This window comes from Populus trichocarpa, chromosome 3, assembly GCF_000002775.5.
Source record: "Populus trichocarpa isolate Nisqually-1 chromosome 3, P.trichocarpa_v4.1, whole genome shotgun sequence".
Lineage (NCBI taxonomy): Eukaryota > Viridiplantae > Streptophyta > Magnoliopsida > Malpighiales > Salicaceae > Populus > Populus trichocarpa.
In genome coordinates, this window is record NC_037287.2 from 12,543,675 (window position 1) to 12,566,929 (window position 23,255).

Below are 23,255 nucleotides of genomic sequence, written 5' to 3' on the forward strand. Positions count from 1 at the left end.
CTAAGCTCCTTTTTTTTTTTTTTTTCAAGAACAATTTCATCTTATTTGTGTGTTAGTAAACAGTGAAAAATGAGTCGATATGGTCTTTTTTAAAAAACAATTTTGAAAACACAAAACCACGTATCGACATTTTATAGGCTGTGGCATTTAAACAAAGCAACGACATCGTAGAATTCTTTTAGACCTCAACCTCATCAACCAATTAAACGCCACCATCTAGCATGTAACCGTAGGCATAAATCGCTCAACTGAAAAAACCTCCTCCTCTCTATCTCTCTCTTTGTGGTTCAAAAAAAAGAAAAGAAAAGGGAAATGGCGTTATCCTACACCACAACAATTGCCTCTTCACTACTTCACGCAGCAACTCCTTCACTTCCAAATAAAAAAGTAGAATAATTCTTAACTTTTAACTATGCATGTATATAAAATCAGTTAGTTACCAATTTGATGTTTGTAACTGACAGAGTTTTTGGATAGAGAAGGAAGCCCTTTTCAGAATTGCAAGTAAATTAACAGTACCCAGGAATGGAAGAAGTTCTTCTGTTGAATTTGATGTGCCATTTCCTCGTGATTATGAGGAGCTTCTTGATCAAGTAAGCAATTTATCTATTTTAAAAAAAAAAAAATGTATGTATGTATGTGCCGATGCTTGAAATCTTGAGAGTTGTTTGATGTTTTTTCTTTCCTTTTTCTTGTTTTAGTGTGTGTGTGTGTGTGTGTGTTTGTTGATAATTGATTACTAACAGGCCAAAAAAGCAACTGAATTGGCTTGGGAAGATAACAAACAGCTGATGGTTAGTAACTAAATTAGCTATTTACTAATTAAAGTATTAGAATTCACAATATTACATTCTGTGAACGACGAGCATTTGTTGTTTTTCAGGAGATTGAATTCCCAACGGCCGGACTCGAATCTGTACCGGGTTCTCTTCACTTGCCTTTGATATCTTTATGGTTCTTAATTTTGATTTCTCTTTTTATTATTGCCGTTAATATATATGGTTGTACCAGGTGACGGTGAAGGAGGAATAGAGATGACTGGAAGCATGCAGTTAATTCGTGAATTCTGTGATCGTTTTGTAAGTCCAGAAAAGACTACAAGGACCAGAATTGTATGTATCCTTGATTTGCTTCTCTCTCTCTCTCTCTTTTTTCATTAATGTAGATAGGAAAAATCACAAAGTTTTTTATGATGATTTCACATCTAAGAAATTTTATTCCAAGTAGGATTTTGCATATCTTCCTAGGAGGGTTTTCTAGGTAGTTCTTTATTCATTTGATGCTGTTGATCATTCTGAATCTGGTCTACTTATTCAAGCATTTGGCTCTGTTTACAAACCTGTCCATGGATTTGTCTCAGTTCTTTCCAGAGGCTAATGAAGTTAAATTTGCAAGACAATCAGCATTTGAAGGATCTTCGCTTAAGTTGGACTATTTGACAAAGCCATCATTTTTCGAGGATTTTGGTTTTGTTGAAAAAGTCAAAATGACAGACCGTGTGAAGCCAGAGGATGAACTGTTCCTAGTTGCCTATCCATATTTCAATGTTAATGGTACCTTCTAACTTGCCATCTTGTTGATTCAAACTCCACACAGGCCTTATATCTCTTATTTGTTTTTTCGATTCAGAAATGCTTGTGGTGGAAGAGCTTTACAAAGAAGCTGTTGTGGAAACAGCCCGAAAACTGATTATATTCAATGGAGAACTTGACCGCATAAGATCTGGTTGTATCCTTTGCAAAATCTTATTTGTTTATTTCAGTTTTTAAAGCTTTTCAGTGCTATCTATACCATTTCACTGCATGCTGTGCCCATTCCTCTTCAAAATCAATTTCCTGTTTTTTTTTTTATTATTATTATTTAACTTTAGAAGTCCACTCTTCATGTTTCCATTTTTTTCTTCTTCAACTCCATGCATCATGGCATATTTTCTTTCATTAGTTGGTTTCTGATTTTCAGAAATTTAAGTCGAGTTTTATGTTCCTTGGCCCATGGTGTCCTTGATTGTACAAAGATTATCCATCCTTTTTCTATCCTAAGCTTGCCTCTCTTTTGAAGACACTCTTCCCATTGATGGAGACTGTATATTACATTCACAATTTTAAAGGGCGCAATGGAGGAACCCTTTTCAGGTTTGTAGCCACTACTTGGTTAACTTCTGCTTATGCCTGAAGTACTTATTGCTGATCGTTTTTGTTCTTCTTCTAAATTCAAAAGCTGCTTGCAACTAATGGTTGTTTGGCTCAATAGATTTAAAATTTTCTTATTGTTTTCAACCACAACTTCTATTTTCAAAACCGTTTTTCAGGTGCTACCCAGGTCCCTGGCAAGTCCTACGAAAAGTTAGGAATGCCTATATATGTTTGCATCAACAGGAAGCTATGCCCTCCCTTAAAGAAGTTGCCCTGGATATTCTGCCGTCAGTTTGAGAATTCGGTATTCATTTGATCCCAGAGAAAATTTCAATTTATAATGACACGTAGTAACAGTTTTAATCCATGTTCCTTTTCTGTCTTTGAGTTGTCCATGTTGCAGATTTATATGTCCAAGGTGTATATTCAAGACTCTAGCCTCATCCTTTGCGCTACCGCCAACTTTTTCTGCTTCATCCATTGAAGAAGCATCCTTGAAATAGAAAAGGTGTGCTATTTTTATTATTTCAAATTATGAAAGACATGTTTATCATATCTGTTAGTGCTGTTAGCTGTCATGACTCCTGTTGTTTCTAGTCTCCAGGTTCAAGCGTAAACCATCTATCAATGTCTTGAAAACTCTGAATGGTATTCAAAAAACTATTTCAATCTGACCATTTTTACTGTTTGAATATAGTGTATGGTCTGATAGTTTTGCAATAGTTTAGAAGTGACATCCATGATTTACCATTTTTACTCCTGATAAATACCCCTAGATTTGTCTTGCAATTGGGAATGAATTTTGGAAGAACTGCTCATAATTGTTATTCATCAATTCTCAACATAATTAAGGTGCTTTGAGTCGTTGATTGTGGTTGGGAAGGTTTTCTTTTCTTTCTTTTTTCTAATCTTATATGCTGTCTTGGTTATATATCTTTGTAGGTGAAGCTTAGATTTTCTAGCTTCCCCATCTAGTTTTGGGAGGAGGAAATTTAGAAGTTTTAATGGATCTGTAATATTTCCTTTCTGGTGGATTGCTGATGCAAATTTCACATTGATTTGACCAATGCATATGACTACATGAAGTTGGTTTTTGTTTGTGTTGAGAAACCACATGTGAGTGGGGAATTACATTGATTGGGAATAAGAAAAAAGGTGCTTATATAGAAGGATGAACCATAGCATAATAGCCTAGACTTCTGAGTTGAAAGTGGTGTCCATTCATGTATGTAAATCTGTTGTTGTATGGTGCATGTGCAGGCTTAGGGACAAACCCTTGTAATTTCCTGTGCAGATGGTTGCAAGTTTAATTTTATGGGTTGCAGTAAGCAATGGTTTTGTCCAGGATGGTGATAATGATATAGGAAGGCAAAAATCTTAAGCAATTGTATGGTTAACTTTGTTGGGAACTTAGCTCAAACCCGAGAGAAAAATAAGACACGAGCCACTGCAGAGTTCTCATTCTCATTTAATTGCTGCAATGAAATGAATATCAAGATGCCACAGTTAAAGATTGTAAAAGATGAGTTGATGTTTACTGCTTGGTTTGGTTTGAAAGAGAGCAGGTTGATGATGATTTATGAATATGAATCTGTCGGGTAATTTTTCCACAGATCAATCACTCGTTGTTTTCTGTATAAAAAAAGATTGCTGCTTTTTATGGCTTTATGCGTGTCAAATCCGATTACCTCATTTTGTTTCCAGTTCTTTTCTATTATGTCGGTAAATATAAATATAAATATATTATTCAGAAAGCATAGCATAGCTCACGAGTGACGTCATGATGCAATCCATTCCTCACAATGTGTTTGACTAACATTATAACAAAAACATTAAAATAGCTGGGAAAATCCTGGTCGTGTGAACAGTGAATTCGGTCACTTGACCTTTTTTTTTTTTATTCAATCTAGATTTCTTTACGTTAGGATGATTTAGAATTAGGGTTGATGATTTGTTTTGGTTGGAGGGATGGGATTTTCATGATGTTAGGAAATAAATCAAATATTAAGCAAAATCAAAATTAATTTTGTTGATTATTTTTCGATTGAATCCTAACAAGTTATTTTTTGTCATTTGGTTTTTTTAGAGCTTGATATATTTTTATTTTGATCATTGTATATTAGGTTGACATAGGGTTGAGTTTGGTATTTTATTTCAGTCGGCTTGGTATGAGATTCTTTTAGTGTTAGGAAACAAATTTGATGTTTAGTTGATGCTCGATTTGAAAATATCAAATTTATTTTTGTTGATTTTTTTATTAAATCTTTATAGCCAATTTAATGAGTTAGTGGTGAAATTTGTAATAGAAAAACAAAATTAAAAGAAAGGATCAAAATGAAAAAAAAATGGAGAAATCATATAGCCAATCTAAAATTTGCAAAAAAAGTCATTTAAGTTTGAAATTTTATTTTGTTTATTTTTTAATCTTCAAGTTAGGAGAGGAGAGAGAATCTTGTTGATGATCAAAATGGACGATATTGGTATTAATAATCTATATTTATTCTAATTCTTTTTTTTTATCAAATTAAGAACCCATGACAAAAAAAATGTTTTTTTAAAAATATATATTAATAAAAAATGGAGGAATTGCACTATAATTATTTTTTGATAGAGTTTAAATTATTTATTTTCCAACTAAAAATAATTTTATTGTTGTATAATTAAATAAGAAAAACATAAAGACCTCATCACGATGTGAGATCAAATAATTTAATTTATATCGTTATTTCAACTTCTCGATTTAATTTTTTATTGTAATTAATATATTTATTATTATTTATTAGCATATATAATTTTTGTTTTATTTTATTAAATACACGTATCAACTTTTATTGCATGCTAACAAGTTCAACACAATAGCAAGAAACTTTTTCATCAGGAATTTGACTTTGTACTCAATTATTCCAGTTCACTACCATATACAAGTTTTACTCATTTAATATAACATAACTACACTAATTCAAAATTCATTTCTCACACAACATTATACATTTTTCTCTCTTATAATTTTCTTAAGCAAACATAATTTGATTGCATGCTAACTTGTTCTCTCTTGATTGACCTTATACACCATTAAAGACACCTTGCTTTTCTTCATTATTTCTTCATAATTTAAGACCCATCGCAACCAAATCTAATTCTATTGGTTCAATTCACTTTCTATTTTTATTTTCTTCAATTTAAATTTCAAACTCTAACACAAAATTCATGATTTAAACATCAATTCTTTCAATTTATTAGAAACCTAACACAAAATTCTGAAAGGGAAAGACAGCTTTTTAAGCAACAAATCAATGGCTAAACATATTTTGCTGGGAAGGAACAGTCCCAGGAAGCAAAGAGAGTTTTTGAAGAGATAGAATACAAACTATCCATTTCCTTCCCTGACTGACTGACTGACTGCCCTTTCCAGCCACCAAAAGTCAAGTTTGAAACAAACTACTTCTATCCCAATGCAGATGTTTTTGGCAACATTTTGCTTAAATTGTCGCTGGTTTATGAGCAAGAAGGAAGCCATCTCGGAGGAATTCGCATAGAAATGATTGGGTAGAATGTGATTGGGTGTATTGAAGGAGAAACTGCAGATTTGTGAACACATAAAATGCCAAATTACAAGCTTGCAGATAAAAATTTGATTTTATATTATTTGTTTGTCAAGAGACTTTTTTTATATATAAAAAAAAATAGCACAGTAATTTAAAGATTACAAGAGAATAACATCATTTAAATTTTTTTGATAAAATAGCATATTTTTACCTTACCATCGTGTTTATGAAGTGCTATATTTATTAAATATCACTACTTTCAAGCACAACTAGATAGTTGTCGTGCTTAAAATATATGACATATCATGAAATTAATTAAACCTCTTCTGGGATCAAAGAGCACAGATAGACGTAGGATACAATCGTGCTATTGATAAATTCGGATCATCTAGTAAATAACGTAAATGTTGATAGATAGATGAGTTATGTTGATATATTTTGGAATTTTAATTAATAGAATATTGTATTATTTAAGTATTTGACAATCATTTTGAATGTATATATATTTATTTATATGCATTTCTGAGGCTACTTATAATATGAAATATGAGAATTTATCGTGTTTATTTATTGTGGTTTTTTACAGGTTTTTAAACATGAAATAATTTTTAGTGTAGTTTTTAAATAAAAGAAACCTTATTTAAATTTTGTTAAAATTAGAAAAAATTTATTCACTAAAATTATTAACTAAATTAAATATAAGATTAACAAACTGAATAATAAATCTCATAAAAATTATTTTTTTTTCGTTTTAAATCTAGGAAAATTTATTGCTGAATTTTCATGAAATAGTTGAGATAACTACTAAAATTTAATTAATATTACAATTCTGAATTATCTTATTTAACCAAAACTTTTTGCCGCCACATTTCTTTTTAAATTCTATGTTAATTGCCCAATTTGTCCGTCCGGAAGAGGGAATAAAATTTGATTGACGATGAAGTGGGTCCCACACTTAGAGGAATGCGAGTAATTGAAGGTTCGAGCCGACAAGGAGAATCATGGTGGTCCTAGTTTGTTCTGATGACACGTGGATGGGCACCGCAATTGAAAGAAATAGGGCTGCTCTTTTCTATTTCTCTTAATTCTTTTTGCTTTAAATTCTCCTCCTCTTTTTCCTCATCAATTGAACTAGTTAGGATCCTACGGTTGGCCTTCAAACACCTAAAAACTACTTCCTTCGAGATTTTATCTTATAAAAAGCGATCAAAACACCAACGCGGTTTCCCTCTCTCTCTCTCTCTCTCTCATGAAGGCATGGCCTTCTGCCTAACTAAAAAAACCTAACAGTCAAGACAATCCTTAGCTAATCCCTTTCTTTCTCGTTAAGTCTTCTTGATCTCCCACCTCCTATATAAAAAGGTTGGTGAAGAAGCAAGATCTCAAGGTAGATTTAGGGAGACAGAGAAACCAAGAGTATCGGTAATGACTCAAGAAATATGGGTTTTTCCATTTTTTGGGCAGGGCCATCTCCTGCCAAGTATGGAACTCTGCAAACACGTCGCATCAAGAAACTTCCGAACCACCCTTGTCATTCCCTCCAACCTCTCCTCCAATATCCCCTCCTATCTTCACCAGTATCCACTTCTTGAAATAGCTGAGTTACCCTCTTCTCCACCACCTTTACAGCAGCCAGGACCTGACCCGCCTTTCCCCCCTCATATGCACCACAACCAGATGGCACAAGGCCTTGAAAACCTCCTTTCAACCAGATCACAGAACCCGGACTCGGGACTACCCGCGTGTGCTATTGTTGATGTTATGATGGGCTGGACTCTTGAAGTTTTTGAAAAGTTTGAGGTTCCAACCGTTGGGTTTTTTACATCTGGTGCTTGCTCAGCAGCGTTGGAGTATGCAGCGTGGAAGGGCCACCTGGATGAACTGAAGCCCGGGGAGATCCGTTTACTCCCTGGATTACCAAAGGAAATGGCTCTTACAGATTCCGACCTTAAAAGTAGGCGGCATAGGCCTCCAGGTGGTAGAGGAGGTCCGCCTGGCCTGGGTGGACCTGCCGGTCCGATGGGTGGTTTTCCTAGACCACCAGGTGATATGGGCCCCCCGGAAATGACGGGCCCACCAAAGCTCGGTGGACCAGCCGGTCCGATGGGTGGTTTTCCTAGACCACCAGGTGATATGGGCCCCCAGAAAATGATGGGTCCACCAAAGCTCGGTGGACCACCACCGTGGCTGGATGAAGTTAGGGGCTCCATCGCGTATATGATCAACACATGCGATGATCTTGAACGTCCATTCATTCAATATCTAACTGATCAAGTTGAAAAACCAGTTTGGGGTATTGGCCCGTTATTACCCGAACTCTATTGGAAATCGATTGATTCACTTCTTCATGACCATGAAATTCGAACCAACCGGCAATCCAATGTCACCGAGGAAGAAGTGATAGCATGGTTAGATTCAAAGCCACCTAGTTCAGTATTATATGTGTCCTTTGGTAGCGAAGTGGGTCCTGAAATGGAAGAGTATCCAAACTTGGCGGATGCGTTAGAAACATCGAACCGGCCATTCATTTGGGTAATCCAGCCTGGTTCGGGTGGGTCTGGTCCGCCGCCGCAATTATTTGAGGGTCAACCTGGTGCGAAGGCCGGTGAAAGTTATTTTCCTTGTGATTTGGACAAAAAGGTTGGTGAAAGAGGTTTGATAATACATGGATGGGCACCACAATTGCTAATACTAAGCCATCCATCTACTGGTGGGTTCTTATCACACTGTGGATGGAACTCTACGGTGGAAGCTATTGGGCGTGGGATCCCAATTTTAGCATGGCCTATTAGAGGCGACCAAAACTACAATGCCAAACTTGTAGTGAAACATCTCAAGGTTGGATGCATGGTCTCTGATGATTTCTCGCAGCTGATCAAGAAAGATGATATAATCAAGGGAATGGAGAGTCTATGGGGAGATGAAGATGTCAAGAACAGGGCAGCTTTGCTTAGTGCTAAATTTAAGCATGGGTTTCCAACGAGTTCAGTGAGTTCTTTGGATGCCTTCAGAGATCTCATGAACCAAAAAGCAGTTTGAGCTCGACCACGTGATTCGGCGTTGGAGCTTCTAATGTACTGTAGCCGTCATGTTCTTTACAAAATCTAGTTTTGCATGGAAAGTTGTTCTCACTATAATATTGCTTATCACCTCTTCAGTTTTTCTTCCAGTTGAATTCTCTCTTATTCCTTCATATCTTTACAAGCCTTGTAAAGATATGTATATGTATAGGTGTTTAGTTGCAAACAAATACATACCTAAGGGTTGAACCTGAGGAAGAAGATGATCTTACGTTACTGTTCAAGGCTATTTATATAGCATCAAACCAACATAAGTGTGTCAATACAAGGACAAAGTAGTCAATATGCTTGCTTCCTTGTGGACAAAGGCTCGGTAGTGATAACAGACCACTACAAAAGCTACCATGATTTCAAGCTATATTGGATATGTACAGTTGATAAAAATCGTTGGGCTGAATCTTGGGTGATATATGTCTGAGAAGCTTGTCCATATTTAATGCATGTATGCCTTGTCCTCTTGGTTGGTGGTGAGTGGACCGAGTTTGATCATGAGTTGTATGTCTAGGTATGCAAGCAGCATCCGAGGCTACATGGTTTAGGGAACTATCTCATCCCGTAAAGCGAGTGGGCTCTAAGGCACCTCCAGCTCAAGTCGAGGATGGTTTGTCTTAGGGAGAATTGGAGCGTCAGGGCATCCTAGGCCTAAATTAAGGTATATAGTTGTACAAATTCAATTTGGGCTCCTTGCTTTTAAGTAAGCTTTGGGACCCAAAATGATTTAAGATCTACATCTATACTTACTCTAAATATGCAAAAGCATTTATGGGTTTGATCTAAAAGACATAAAACCTTGAGCCCATCATCACTCGAATATAAAGTATAGCATAGTTTACGAGCCTTACCAAGCTGCTTAATGATCTAGTTCATAACGGATAGAATTAATTAAGAAAAACTAAAAATTAAAAAAAAAATGCAGTTATTCAAAACCACAAGGTTTAAAATAAATAAATAAATAAATAAATAAAAACTCTCACCACCTAGATCCAACCAAAACCCCTCATGAGTTTGGGACAGTGATCCCTTAGAGTTAATCCAAGCTCGAACCGCAAACCACTAAAGAGCTGGGCTTCATCTAGCCTAACCAAACCTTCCATGTTGGTGGCTTGGATTTGGATTAGAGGGACTCAGGCCCTACCTAGCTCTCATGGACTTGGGATAATGAGTTTTCCAGGGCTAGTTTGTGCTCAAATCGCTAAGGCTGGTGTAACCCAAAACAGTCATCAAAGATGATTTGAGTTCGAGTTTTCTTAGACACATGTTCATAATTTAAAAGAAACAATCCTCAAAATAACTTCAACATTTATGTTGATTTTGCGAGTAATACATGAAAGAATGTTGTTCAATTTTAACCGATATTTGTAGATTTAATCAATGCAGTCTTGTTGGACAAACTTATATCAAATTGTAAGATGAAAACCAATTAAAAGAAAGTTTATGGAATAATAAAAAAAAAATTAAAAAATCTTTTATGGAAATAGAAATTAGCTTTTTCAATAGAATAAAAGTTTCAAAATTTTAAAGAATAAAAAAGCTCCCACAATATCCGATCATTTATTTATTTTATAAGGTTAAGGAAACAGATTTAAATTTTTTTTAAAAATAAATAAACATCTGAAATCATTTATTAGATAAAAAAAATCTAATATTTAAGAAATCAAAATTTTCCGAAATGCTTAAGAAATTTTTTGTTTCTTTAAGATTTTACTTTCTATTTATTAAAAAGTTTAATTTTTCCAAATTAACTTTTTTACGAGTTTTATAAAATTTTAATGGACGATCACTTTTGAGATTTTTATTTTCTTATATATTTTGAAAAATTACAATGGTTTTTATTTTATAAAAATAAATAAATAGACATGTTTTGATGGCTAAGAATTTTTTAGATTCTCATGTCTTACACTTCAAATTAATTTATTTCTCTCTTAAAATTTCCATTAAACTTTTTTAAAAAATTATTTCTCTGAATCTTTCAATAAAATTAAAAGCTCAGCATTTTCTAATTTATTAATATGTAAAAAGAATTTTACAATTGTAATAGCAATGTTATATTGAATATTCTCAAGACATTTAAAAAATTGTAATTTTTTCTTAGAAGAATAATAATTTTCCTTATTCCTTATTCATTTTCAAAAACTTTAAGTGGTAGAACTCTTACAATTTGATTAAAATGACTAAATCTCACAAATACAAGATGAAATTTGACCATATTGTTTCATTCAGGCTTTAGCTGCTGAATCTTACAAACAGAGGGACTGCTCTGGATTTTATCCAATGATATGGATTCCATCATTAACTTTCAGCTTCTTCACCTGAGAGTGCAATGCCGAAGGGTAAGAACCCAACTCAACTCGATGACGCATTGTCATGGACAAAACACGACCGCATGGCAAATAATGCTTCCTGACGTGTGCCACGATGATGTCAACTCAAATTAAATTTTCGTCTCACCTTCTTCCGATGGTAAGCGCGACATTGAAAGCTGGAACAGTTAGCAGACAACAAATTCCCTTCCGCCATCTTTCTTTTTTTTTCCATGCAAAATTCCATTTGAAAACACTTCCAGTAAAGGACACAACAAGTGAGACTCGTGCATGCATCTAAACAAATTTGGTTGGGTAAAATCAGTGGAGATCAATGGTTTCTGTCAGTCATGACGTATCTGGATCCAGTTTGGGAACAATAGCAGATGAGAGCTCTATATGAGAAACACGAACAGCACCTATCAGCCTCTCCGGCAATTCTTCAGTAGTATTAGCCTGTGCAGAAGGGAATGTAAGAAAACGAACATACATTGGCAAAGCACTTCCTTTCATTTTATTTTCCTCAGCTAGAAACTCTTCAGAGCAAATTTCATTGCCAAATTGGGGGTGGAACTTGATTACTTAAGTACTGTATTATAATAACCAAGTAGAAGACTGATTTCTAGCAGATGTCAAAACAGATCAGAATTTAATAATTAGGTTGAATGATTCATGGGCTCAAACAAATTTCCATTAACTTGAGCAGGATTAGTTTAGATTTCTTGTTTCTTTGACAGCTCTAATTAGGGAGTCAGTGCCTGGCCTAGTCCACCACTTTAGGCCAGTAGCCTGGTCACGAGCATGATAGTATTTTTACCCAGAACTTCAGTTGGTAGGTTTCCTGATCATATAATTATTTGAGATGGCTCCATGGAACAGAGCACACATACCTGTACAAGGAAAGCCATGTCAACCACCAATGTTGTAATTACACCAATTACAAGCCCCAAAACTCCATTAGCAACAGTAGAAGAGCCGATATCAACATCAACCTACAGAAACACAAACCATGTTGGACCATACAATTGGTGTTGGCAAAGCAACTCAAGAGTAATATCAGGTACTAAAGAAATTTGGATGGTATTTACTTCTAGGTACTTGGGACCACGGATATAGTTGCAATCAACTGCTTTTCCCAATAAGCACGGGGTGCTTCCAACACTCTGCCGGACAATCCATGAGCCCTGCATGTTTAATTACAGAAAGCAACTCAAATCATTTTCATACCGGCTCCATCAAATCTTTAAAATGTTTACTAGCAACTATGTTCCAGAAATTTCTCCAACATGGTTCCATGTCTATTCATAGAGAAAAAATAAGTCTGGATATACAAATCTGTTAGCATGTTAGGCAATCAAAGGGTAGTTCCTAAGGGCTGGCCAGCATTGCTGACCACCAACGTGAATCATACATACTCATCTAGCTATAACAATCACGGCTTCTGACGGTCCCACCATCCTGGCAAACGCACTTTCCAAAAATGAGGAACAGAAAGACAAGTACCTTGGGAACTGATGGAATGAGCTTAAGCCTACTGTTGCGGAATTCATCATCACCATCAACAAATCGTTGCAAGAGAGATCCAGGTACTAATTCCTTTGTCACAAAATAAAATACCATACTGTAGTGCGTTGAGCCGGGTACCTGCCAGAAGAAAAACAAGGTCATTCTTTTCCAGCCTCCAGATGCTACTATCGAAATTCACAACAAATTAAATAAACTTACTTGCAGATTAAAAACCACAGAGAAAAGCCCTTTCTCTGAAGCAACCTACAGAAGAATTTAAAGTCCACAAACATGTTACAACCTTAACAGAATCAAGAACCATACGCTTGCTAAATATTATACTGTCAACAAAAAACATAGTTGACCTAAGTTGATTGACCTCTTAGGACATCGGATAAATTGACAACTGAAAACAGCTTTGAACCAATGATAAACTAACTACAGCTTGATCAAGTTAAGATTTTATTTAACAAGGTTCATTATCTGGCAAAATGTAGGCGAAACTTGATGCGAGGAGTAGTAGGTAGGTGTAGATAATCCAACCTTTCAGGAAATAATATGTTTATCATGGTGAAAAATCACTGCAATTCCCTGAAATGGGATAAATTTTAATATTTTGCAGCACAGATTGGAGCTGTGCATGGTAAATGACAACCATAGAGAAAAAGAAAAAAAGACTTTGACCAAAGTCAATTTGGAAGTCTGCGATGAACAGCACAGAACAAGGGAGGGGTTAGCTGGAGAGGTACTTACTTGTGCCGCACATCCTTGACGCCTAGCAACGTGGTCCATTCTTTTTGTATCTTTGAACCAATCAACAGCAACAAGATCCAACAAATGTTTTCCTGCGGGAACCTTCATATGCAACTCGCATAGAATTTAACAAAAGTGAGCCTAACAAATTCATAAGATGATGACTTTATAACTCCAGTGCATATATATTAAGAGCCCGTTTGGCTACGCAGCTGCAGCTGCGTTTTAATTAAAACGTAGTTTGCAGCCGTTTAGTAAAGAAAAATACACAGTTTACTGTGTATGGGCCCTACATGTTTTTGCTTTTGAGATGCAGGAAAAGAAAACGCAGCAAAATGCTGCTTCTTCCTCACTGTGCATGCTAATTGCACTGTTCATTGAACAATGCAATTAGCATGAACAGTGTATGTTCATGTGAACAGTGCAAGAGAATTGCACTGTTCACTTAAAAAACAATGAACAGTGTAATTCACTTGCACTATTTACGTGAACTTTTTTTTTTAATTTTTTTAACAGTTTTTTTCTTAAAAAAAAACTAGTTTAGAGTGAATTAAATTCCCTCGCACAATGATGTGAACAATATTTTTTTTCCCGAAAAACTAGTATAGAGTGAATTAAATTCACTCGCACTGTAATATCAATTTTATACATGATAATATTTTATCTACGCTCAAAAAATTATGAAAACTGTAGTTCTTATCGGATGAATTTTGTACGTAATGGAATTATAAATAGTTTAATGGAATAATAAAAAATATTTTATATAAAGTATTTTTTATTTCATGATGTAATAGGAGTAATTAATTCTACAATATTTAAATTTAAAACCATCAATATTAATATATATTTTTTAAAATTATTTTATAACCTCAATTTCAAAAGCATTCTTAACCAAACACATTAAACTACTTTTTCTTCAACCTCAATTTCAACCACAGTTTTAACCAAACACCTATTTTTTCAAACCAACTTCAACTAAAAGTACTTTTTATAAAACAATTTTTTTCAAATCACAACCACAACAGCTACCGCAATACCAAACACACTCTAAGGGAAATATGACGAGAATATGAAAGAACCTTTGATTTGTCAAAACAAAAATGCTTGCTACGAACTCTGAAGTTGTTTCCATCAGATATTCGCCAGCAGTCACGGGTATTATCACGGTCATCACGACGTAGATTGCCCGAAAAACAGGATAAATCGATTTGATCAACTGGTTCTTCTTCTGAGGCTGTTAAAAAATTTGTCATTAAATATCCAAATAAAGCCCCAAAAGATTGAACTTGTTGAAATGAAAAAAACAAAGTAATATTGCAGACTTGCAGTTGTCATCCACCTGTTCTCTTCGCATCGTTCTCATGCTTGGTTTGGCAAGCCTGAAAATTGAGACAAAAACGTGTTTACAAGACAACGCAAAAAACATTTAGGGAACGGACATAAAACGTACCTCTTGTTCTTCTTCAGCTATTTGATCGGAGTATCCATCCCTCCTTACAGAGTTTTGGCTAGCAGCATTTATCTGATTGAAAGAAGGTGGAGTCGGATGAACAGAAGATTCTTGCAGCATTACATTTTTCTTTGACAAAGCAGGGGCTGAAGCCATATTGGCCATAGCTGGGATTCTTGGAGGGGCACCTCTCTCATCTGTCTGGGAAAACCATTCACGCAGTCCTTCCAGAAAAAGCAACAAGAGATTATAAACCAGAAAAGATAGCAACAAAAAGACTGAAAAAATGCTTGCATATTTCACCAACATAAACTAAAAAAATCAAACTAAAAGCAAAAATGAAACTATTACAAGTTCTTGCTCACTTTCTTGTCTGATAATTTCAAAATTGTACTTTTGCCATCAACACTATTTAAACAACATCAATGACAAAATATCCAATGCAAAATTGGTGGACCCCACAAAAAATCAAATCAAAAAATGAAACAATAATCAACGAAAGAAAAAGCTGAATGGACTAACTATAGTTGCTTGGACACTGATATGCTGTGGGTACAGAGAAAATAGATTTTCAAGTCATTCCTCCAATCCCGATTTGGTTGAAGGGGAAAAAAAAAGGAAATGCTGAATAAACTCCTACAGCAACTTGGGTGCTGAAAGGATGTGGGTATAGAAAAATTAGAATTTCAAGCCATTCCTCCAACCCCAATGATGGAGAATAAATGAAGGTTTTGCAATATAATTATCATACAAAAATTAGAGATTATGTTTTATTTTATATTCTATCTTAATAAGAAAATCTACTTATTTTAGGCTTTTATAACCTTTAATTGTATTTAGAAACTTTATTACGTTTATTATTTTATTTAGGGTTTCATTGGGGTTTGGTGCCTACATATGGACTCCTGTTAATATGTTTATCAGTGGCTGAGTTATCGCAGAGATTTGAAACTTCTGCTTTCCTAAGGTTGATTTTCTCTCTTTCTCTCCATCTCTTCCCCTGCCTTACACTACTGCTCTGCCCCTTTCTTCCCTCTTCTCCATCCTATATCCTCTCTGCTATTCTGTTTTTCCCTTATCTTTTCTGTTCCATGCCACCCAATATCAGCTTCTAAACTAAGGAAGAACGTAAAGTATGTACGCGTGGAAACATACGGTGTTTCAAAATTTTAGCAAATAAGAGTGACATCAAATCCTTACAACAGCAGAAGATATAAGTGAGAAATTGTAGAAAAAGTAACTCACCAGCAACACTATTTAACATCTGAAGAAGACAATGTTGCTGAAATGATGAAACATAACCCACACCCCATCCTTTCAGATCAATCTGCATAAGATGCTGCACCTGCGTTCTGAGTTTCCCATTACGAGGTTTTAAAGGAGAAATATTGAAACCTCCACCTGTAAAAACAGGATATAGCCAAAAACTAAATATCTAAGTTCTGGTTTTAGATTTTTAATCATAAACCTAAGGCACTGTATGAAACCCACTCTCGATATGGGCCCGCACATAGCCTGGTCGTGGACCACAGTTCTCGTGCTCTCTGGAACGAAATAGCACAACTGCAAAATAACAAGGAATTTATAAAGCTTGGGACGAGTTAGAAGATCAAATAAGGTGTGGACAAGCCAAACTATTTACCATAGCTGCCATCATCATTTCGCCGCCAATATCGCACATAGCAAAGGTCACGCGGCCACACAAATCTGCAACCCATTCATTTCTAAGTCATAAAGAACAACAGAAGTGCCCCATTTCCACAAGCAAGAGGACTTCCACCTTGAATTTGGACAGACTGTAGTTTTCTTAAAAATATTGTTTGGTATGCATAGATAAAAAGAAATCCTGATCATCTCTGGGCATGCTAACGTGAAGATAAACTATTTCAGGACCTCCATATTTAAATTATATGATTTTTATTTTGAGCAAGTAAATAGTGAAAAACCAATTAAGCCACAAGTCAGACATGATTATATTGCTATGCTGTTATACTGCATACCCACACTTTTTAAAAATAGTGTTTGGTATGCATAGATAAAAAGGAATCCTGCTCATCTTTGGGCATGTTAACGTCAAGAGAAACTATTTCAGGCCCTCCATATTTTAATTATATGACTTTTATTTGGAGCATGTAAATTGTGAAAAACCGATTAAGCCACAATCAGAGATCATTATATTGCTATGCTGTTATACTGCATACCCACATAATCAGACAGGATTATATTGCTATGCTGTTATACTGCATACCCACACTTTTTAAGATGACTTGAGTATATTTTTGTAAAATTCAATATCCTTGGCTAACATAATTACAAACTTAACACATGTGCTTCTTTGCAATTAGCTTAAAGTTCTTACTCGGTTTTAAGAACTTATAATCTGTAAGTCAACGTTTATTCACGTTTATGGTTAAACTTGACACAAAGCAGATGGTACTACATTAATGCATATTTTATCAGCATATTCCCAATGTATCATTATCCTAACTTTTTTAAGAACAGCACGTATCCAGTATTTATATCACGCTTCCTAGTCTAAAAATAAACCAAACTTGGGTAAACCTGTTAGGCTGTGAAACAATTCATTACAGAGCAAAACTGGAGGGACAAAAAAAAAGCAGAATAAAGTACAAGCTTCCTTCAAGTTTGATAAGACTATTAAATATTTCACACCCTAGACATGACCAATAAAACTCCAGTGCAAAATACTTCCATATGATCATAATATATGCAAGAGTGTGATTTATTTAGGGGAGAATATTACGTTGGAAACCAGTCCAGCTGAAGTATATGATGGAGTATTGCTGTATGTCCATCTACCTCTTCAACTACGCTACCATACTGGAAACTGCAATCCCACCTGCACAAGGCATGAAAAAAATGATGTCATGAATTGAGTAAGCAGACAACATGGGCAAAACATGAGAACAAAAGTGAAAACCAAACAACAACTCCATTCAAGCAATTGCACTAGTGCTTCATGAATAAGTCTACATACCATGTATTAAGAGTTTAAGATGCAAGTGACGTACATGTTTAGAAGCGGGATTTATTAACACATGCTAATTACAGTGTCTTATCAGTCTAGTGCGGACACACATGCACACACTTCTTTTCCTCCAAAGAAAGATGCTAACACGTCTTGATTTTAAATAAATCATATTGCGGAATTTTGTTATAATGAAAATTAGAATTCAAACTCAGAGCATTAGAGAAGTCTGCTATACAATTCAGTTAAAACAAGCCATGGCAATCATGTGTGCGATCTCAAATGACCACCAACACTAGTGAGCATCATAGACCTAGTCACAGTGAGATTTAACTACTAGCCCACTCCCAACCACCCTCCACACCAGAACAAGGCTCAGATCATAAAAAGATAAAATTATGTTCTATCAATAATGGGTAATGCATGTTGTGCACAGAAAAAAAGAGGGGGGAATACAATGGAGAAAGAATTGCTGATAATAAGTTCTCAGCCATTCAGAAAAGTACATAAGACACTCAAAAGTTTAATGTAAAAAATATTTGTGATATCGCATGTCTTGATTAAAGGTTTTCAAAGTTGTTCGAGCATCAACTTCTGCATGCACACTTAGGTCTCAGATAGTTTAACATAATTAAAGTTCAAAAAACATCTCGAAAGCAAACAGCTTCTTGATCCAAGCCTGAAATACTCATGCACCCAAAAGCACAGTAGTGTGTGTGGATAGAGAGTACAATTTTTGTTCTATAAACAATGCTTCTAGAGCCATGCTATTAAATTTGGATGAAAGAGGAAAACACCTACTCAAAACGTGTAGCATCCATGCTCATTATAAGTTCAAATATTTCTTCGCAGCTAGCCTCAACAACACCTACAGCCTTCATCGCTCGACTGCAGCTCCTTGGCTGCATCATGAAAACAAGAAGTGGTGTCAAACTATAAAACAGCCTACCACATAGCAAAATGATGTCGTTCACTAAATGCAAAAGACGAAATAGTTCCTTACAAGGTAATCAACTTCAACCAGCTCTTCAAAAATGCGGAGTCCTGTCATATACAGGCAAACATTGGCGGTAACCAAAACTGCTATGCTTCCTTGAATATCATTACTGTAATGAAATGCTAAATAATACTAAAGGCTAAGAAAAATAAATCACCATTTTGGCACTGTAAAAGGCGCCAATGCTTTCTTGAGAATACTTGGTTGTTGGGATTCTGGTTTGTCAATTCCGAGTCGAATTCCTGGGTCCAGTCAAATACTGAAGCAGGAGGACCTGCCAATAAAAAAATAAGACTTGCTCGAAGATTGCATCAAATTAACTTGGAGCCGATAAAAAAAAGGAAAGCATGAGAACCGTTTCCCATGGTTGTTCTCCGCAACAAATTTCGATGATTTTCATTTTCATCTTCATCTTCCTGTGCACTGAGCCTGCAATCAATCATTTTTTGATCCAAGATTTCCGCATCAGTTAGAATAATTGGTAAAACTGGCTCCAACAGCAGTTCAAATGATTAATAAAACTAGCATCAACAATTGGGATCAGTATAGCAGTGCAAAATGCTAGCTTAAAGTATAATAAAAACTATAAAATATCAGGCAAGATGAAATAAAAATTATATTTAAACATAGCAAAAATACAGAATAGGTTTTCCATTATCTACTGTCATACAATAGCAAGCAAACACAAAGTTCTATGACAGGAGAAACTGTATTACAGATAACACAAGCGGAGAAATTATGTTGAACAGGCACTCACTGACTTTCACAATCTGATGAAGAAGCAGTCCTCCCATTATCCATTCCAGATTTGTATTCGAATGAGACATATTTGTTACCATTGGGAACTTGGGACTCCTGATGCTGCACATATATTAGCAAGCAATCATTCTTATATAAATCATTTGATCCAGTTGCCTAACAGGTATATGAATGCATGAAACTGAAAAATGTTAAATAAAGAATCAACTGAACATTGTGTTGATCGCCCAGAATACTTTACACTAGAATGTATAATCTAAGGAGTCGTCACAGAAGTGACAACTTCAAAAGGAAAATGTATAATGGTTAAATATTATCAGTGCCTTTAATAAATCCAAATGAGAAATGGGAGTTGAATAGCTATGATCACAATTCACAGCTAATGAAGCATACTGACCTGATCGATTACAAATTCAATTTTTTCCTTCCAGATAAATACTTCTTGGATGTTAAATGCTGCCATCTGAAACAAGAAAACAGCGCACGAAGGTTGTATTTTTGCACTTAAAGTTATGATGCCACAACAAATGAACAACTAATGAAGGTTAATCATGTTGTAATCATGGAAATATGTCATTTCTGCATATTTTTATGGCAGATAACAAGAAGAGGCGCTGTTATAATAACTAGAATAAATGAGGGTCAATATTCAGGATTGAAAAGGCAGGGTGGTCTCATGATTTTTTTTTCCAGTTTCCAAGCTCCGATGATCTTAGGTGATCATCAATTTACCAAGAGAATTAGCTCTCAATAGAAAGCTGCCAAAATCTTAAACCAAAATTTAAACTAATCTATCAGTGGCAGAGTAAAGAGCAAGCACCACCCAGGAGTCCAAAGGTAAAACTTTAGTGCAAAGGCAAATGAAAAGGTAATGCTATAGAGCAGATGGTAGCTTCTTATAATTTGATTTATAAAACAGCAACACAAAAAATAACTGGACTACTGGGAAGAAAAAAGGAAAGCATCTTAATTCACAAATTTAGAAACTAAGACTAAGAGCAAAAACTGCTTACTGTGATCCGATTATACTTGTCTTTCTTGTTATATACAGATAAAACATAAAGAGTCTGCAGGAAAAAGAAAAGGAAAACATTATAATCATCTCGAAATTCCACAAGATTACATTGTAGCAATCCCTCATCAGAAAAATAACATTACATTGAGTAAGCTATCAACAAAAAGCAACCAGTTTGATAGCAGGAAAAAAGTCACCAGACAGACAGAGAGCAGCAGAAAACTATTAATTTAAACAATCGCCAACTTCCAAAAACGCAGTTTCATTACAATCCATGAATCACAATGTTTGCTTAACTTTCAGTTTCACAACGAGCACAGACATATTAACAGGAATAAAGATAGGGCTAGCCTATAACCTATTAGCTAATGACTCCTAATCCGAATTATCCGATTCACTGACAACGCATCATCACCGAATCCCAAGCAACATAGAGAAAGCCCAACTTACATGTCCATGGTGAACCTTCAGGCCTCGATCTTCTACTCGACAATTCCCATCAATCAACAAGGTTTTGATTGGCACCTAAAAAAATTTAACATTCACACCACTTTTATTATTACTCACGTCAGTTCCTTTTTTTTTCAAGAACATTAAAAAATTCAGATAATAAAGAAGAAGAAGAAGTAATTACCCGATTATCCTGTGGTTTTTTCTTGTAATAAGCAAGAAGCCTGGGCTCCAAAACGAAATACCTCCTATGAATAAACGATCTCCCGATCTTCCTCCTTCCATACCTCACCATCCACCCTTCGTATATCACTTTCGACATTTTTTACCCTCTGCAAACCACCTTATTTACACCCTAATACCAATCCAACTCTCTAAGAACAACAAAAAAATTCAAAATTCAATCTCGCGGAATTGGAAGCTCGGATTCTGAAAAATCTTCGCTTCCTATTCTGCGATATCGTAAACACCGTTACGAAAAAAATGAAAAGAAAAATAAAAACTGACTGACTTGATCTCTCATCTCTAGAATTGAAAACTGTGTACAACGGAATCAAGGATTTGAATTCCCATTTTCAAATTTCCACATTTTCGATGATTCCAAACACGAATATTTGACTTTAAGCGAACGAACACACCAAAAGAAGAATAGGGAAAAAAGAAAGTGTACAGAGAGGAAAGGGAAAAATGAAGGATTGCTTTGCAGTTTTAAAGGTGTGAGTTGAATCTTAAAAGGAAGAAAAAATTCAATAGGGGCGGAGTCAAGTATTTATATTTTAAGAGAGATAGAGACTGAAAAAGAAAAAATATATATAATTATATTCTAGAACGAGAGCGAGAGGAATTTTAAGGAGGTCGTGACATTTGCCGGGATCAGGGACGAAGGTGGAAAACGCCGGCGTTTTTGCAGGTTGATTCTGAAGGAAGAGATCAAGTAACAGCGGGATTTGGGAGAGATTTTGACTGAGTTTTTTCTCGCGTTACCAAAGTCGTAAAAAATATTTTACAAAATAAAATGGTTGGAAAATTATTTCTCATGCAGTCGTGCAGGTAACCCTTACGCCACCTATTAATATGCGCAGGTAGTCATGCGTAACTTATATACGCTATAAAATCCAAGTTAATTTGATTGGCCATGGGGTTGACATGCACGAGGCTTTTTCAATTTTAATATTTCAAATGAATTGTAATTCTTATAATACCCATAGCATGTTGAATCTTGTATTATAATGATTTTTATATATATTATTATTTAACTATAGTAATTAAATTAAACTTGGTTTAGAAGGTTTATCCAATAATATCTAACTTGATAATTAACCCTGATTTTTTACAACTCAAAGCTCAGTCAATGAATATCATATTATCATATGAGCATACTCACTAACTTCCTCAGACTTAAAAATAAGAAGCCTCGTGGTTTGGTTTGTCGGCTCACCTAGCTTATCTTTCTCGATCACATTTTTAACATGACGATCATCTTTTTTATTGTTCAATTTAGATTCATACTCTAACCCACGCAAAAGGATCTATTAGTAATTATAGCAGGCTCAATCACTAGGGCTTCTGTAAAACACGTGGGTCAAGGTAAACTACAAAAGAGTAATAATCCAATAAGAACGAGTCTTAATAAATTGAATTCATATTCAATATGGGCTTAAGGACCTTGGGTTTCGGCCAAGGGAGTAATTTGGTATCATTGAACTTATTTTGTCAAATATTTTATGTTTCCTAATTCAACAAGAAAATCATGTATTATTTGGGTAAAAAAAGTATAATATATTAAGGATATTTGATTGGAAGGAAAATCATACTCTACCTTGGACACTAAAGGTGGCGGCAAAATAGGATTTTAGAACAATAAAGTTTTCTAGTGTATTCTTCAAATAATAGTGGCGGCACTATAAAATAAAATTTTAAAATATTTATTTTATTATTTTCATTTTATTTAGTTAGTTTTTGGGTTATTTCAAGCCTAGTTTCAAATTGAGTTAAGGGAGCCCATTAAGTTATCTTAGGGGTTTATTTCAAATAGTATAAATATTTTTTTGCAAGACTTGATTTTTATATTGGAATACTCATTAATTACTGCATATTAAAGCATAGATAATAGGGATTTTTCTTATTTGGTTCTTGATTAAACTACACTCTTCAAAGAATTGACTAATCTTTGTTGTGATTTTATACTTCTTGTACTCGTCTTCAAGTGAAGACATTGTGTAAGAGTGGTTATTATAGTATTGGTGCTTTAGGGAGGTCGCCCATTGTGTTAAGCTCAA

General features: G+C 34.9%; 3 protein-coding genes across 12 annotated transcripts; 2 read left to right on the forward strand and 1 right to left on the reverse strand.

Moving 5' to 3' along the window:
- The first annotated feature begins 219 nt into the window (after nucleotides 1–219).
- On the forward strand, nucleotides 220–3,835 carry LOC7491892 (protein LPA3). Of its 8 annotated transcripts, none has more exons than XR_002980738.2 (11): nucleotides 220–387; nucleotides 465–593; nucleotides 747–794; nucleotides 884–923; nucleotides 1,012–1,112; nucleotides 1,361–1,553; nucleotides 1,630–1,728; nucleotides 2,015–2,132; nucleotides 2,309–2,436; nucleotides 2,521–2,640; nucleotides 3,075–3,835. XR_002980738.2 is itself a non-coding variant. In XM_024596639.2 (10 exons), the coding sequence occupies exons 1-9, from the start codon at nucleotides 313–315 to the stop codon at nucleotides 2,427–2,429; spliced, it is 924 nt and encodes a 307-aa protein (XP_024452407.1). In that variant the 5' UTR covers nucleotides 220–312; the 3' UTR covers nucleotides 2,430–2,436; nucleotides 2,521–3,835. The 8 variants fall into 8 exon arrangements, 2 of the variants coding, with proteins under 2 accessions (XP_024452407.1, XP_002303460.2); XR_002980739.2 differs by having other exon boundaries at nucleotides 3,393–3,835; XR_002980735.2 differs by having other exon boundaries at nucleotides 2,536–2,640; nucleotides 2,730–3,835.
- Nucleotides 3,836–6,889: 3,054 nt separating this feature from the next.
- On the forward strand, nucleotides 6,890–8,846 carry LOC7465467 (crocetin glucosyltransferase 3). 2 transcript variants are annotated; one of them, XM_052451642.1, is made up of 2 exons: nucleotides 6,890–7,685; nucleotides 7,770–8,846. In XM_052451642.1, exons 1-2 carry the CDS (start codon nucleotides 7,103–7,105, stop codon nucleotides 8,714–8,716), a joined length of 1,530 nt encoding a protein of 509 aa, XP_052307602.1. In that variant the 5' UTR covers nucleotides 6,890–7,102; the 3' UTR covers nucleotides 8,717–8,846. The 2 variants fall into 2 exon arrangements, with proteins under 2 accessions (XP_052307602.1, XP_024453693.1); XM_024597925.2 differs by having other exon boundaries at nucleotides 6,890–8,846.
- A 1,977-nt stretch (nucleotides 8,847–10,823) lies between these two features.
- Nucleotides 10,824–21,998, reverse strand: LOC7465468 (protein ENHANCED DISEASE RESISTANCE 2). Of its 2 annotated transcripts, none has more exons than XM_024597785.2 (22): nucleotides 21,161–21,998; nucleotides 20,977–21,051; nucleotides 20,525–20,578; nucleotides 19,909–19,974; nucleotides 19,510–19,607; nucleotides 19,108–19,181; nucleotides 18,910–19,026; nucleotides 18,759–18,799; nucleotides 18,557–18,657; nucleotides 17,531–17,626; nucleotides 16,409–16,473; nucleotides 16,258–16,329; nucleotides 16,012–16,167; nucleotides 14,767–14,990; nucleotides 14,656–14,695; nucleotides 14,396–14,550; nucleotides 13,317–13,418; nucleotides 12,783–12,827; nucleotides 12,561–12,701; nucleotides 12,146–12,241; nucleotides 11,948–12,049; nucleotides 10,824–11,513 (listed from the first exon to the last, which is right to left on the reverse strand). In XM_024597785.2, the coding sequence occupies exons 1-22, from the start codon at nucleotides 21,296–21,298 to the stop codon at nucleotides 11,406–11,408; spliced, it is 2,166 nt and encodes a 721-aa protein (XP_024453553.1). In that variant the 5' UTR covers nucleotides 21,299–21,998; the 3' UTR covers nucleotides 10,824–11,405. The 2 variants fall into 2 exon arrangements, with proteins under 2 accessions (XP_024453553.1, XP_002304367.1); XM_002304331.4 differs by having other exon boundaries at nucleotides 19,510–19,613.
- Nucleotides 21,999–23,255: the final 1,257 nt, after the last annotated feature.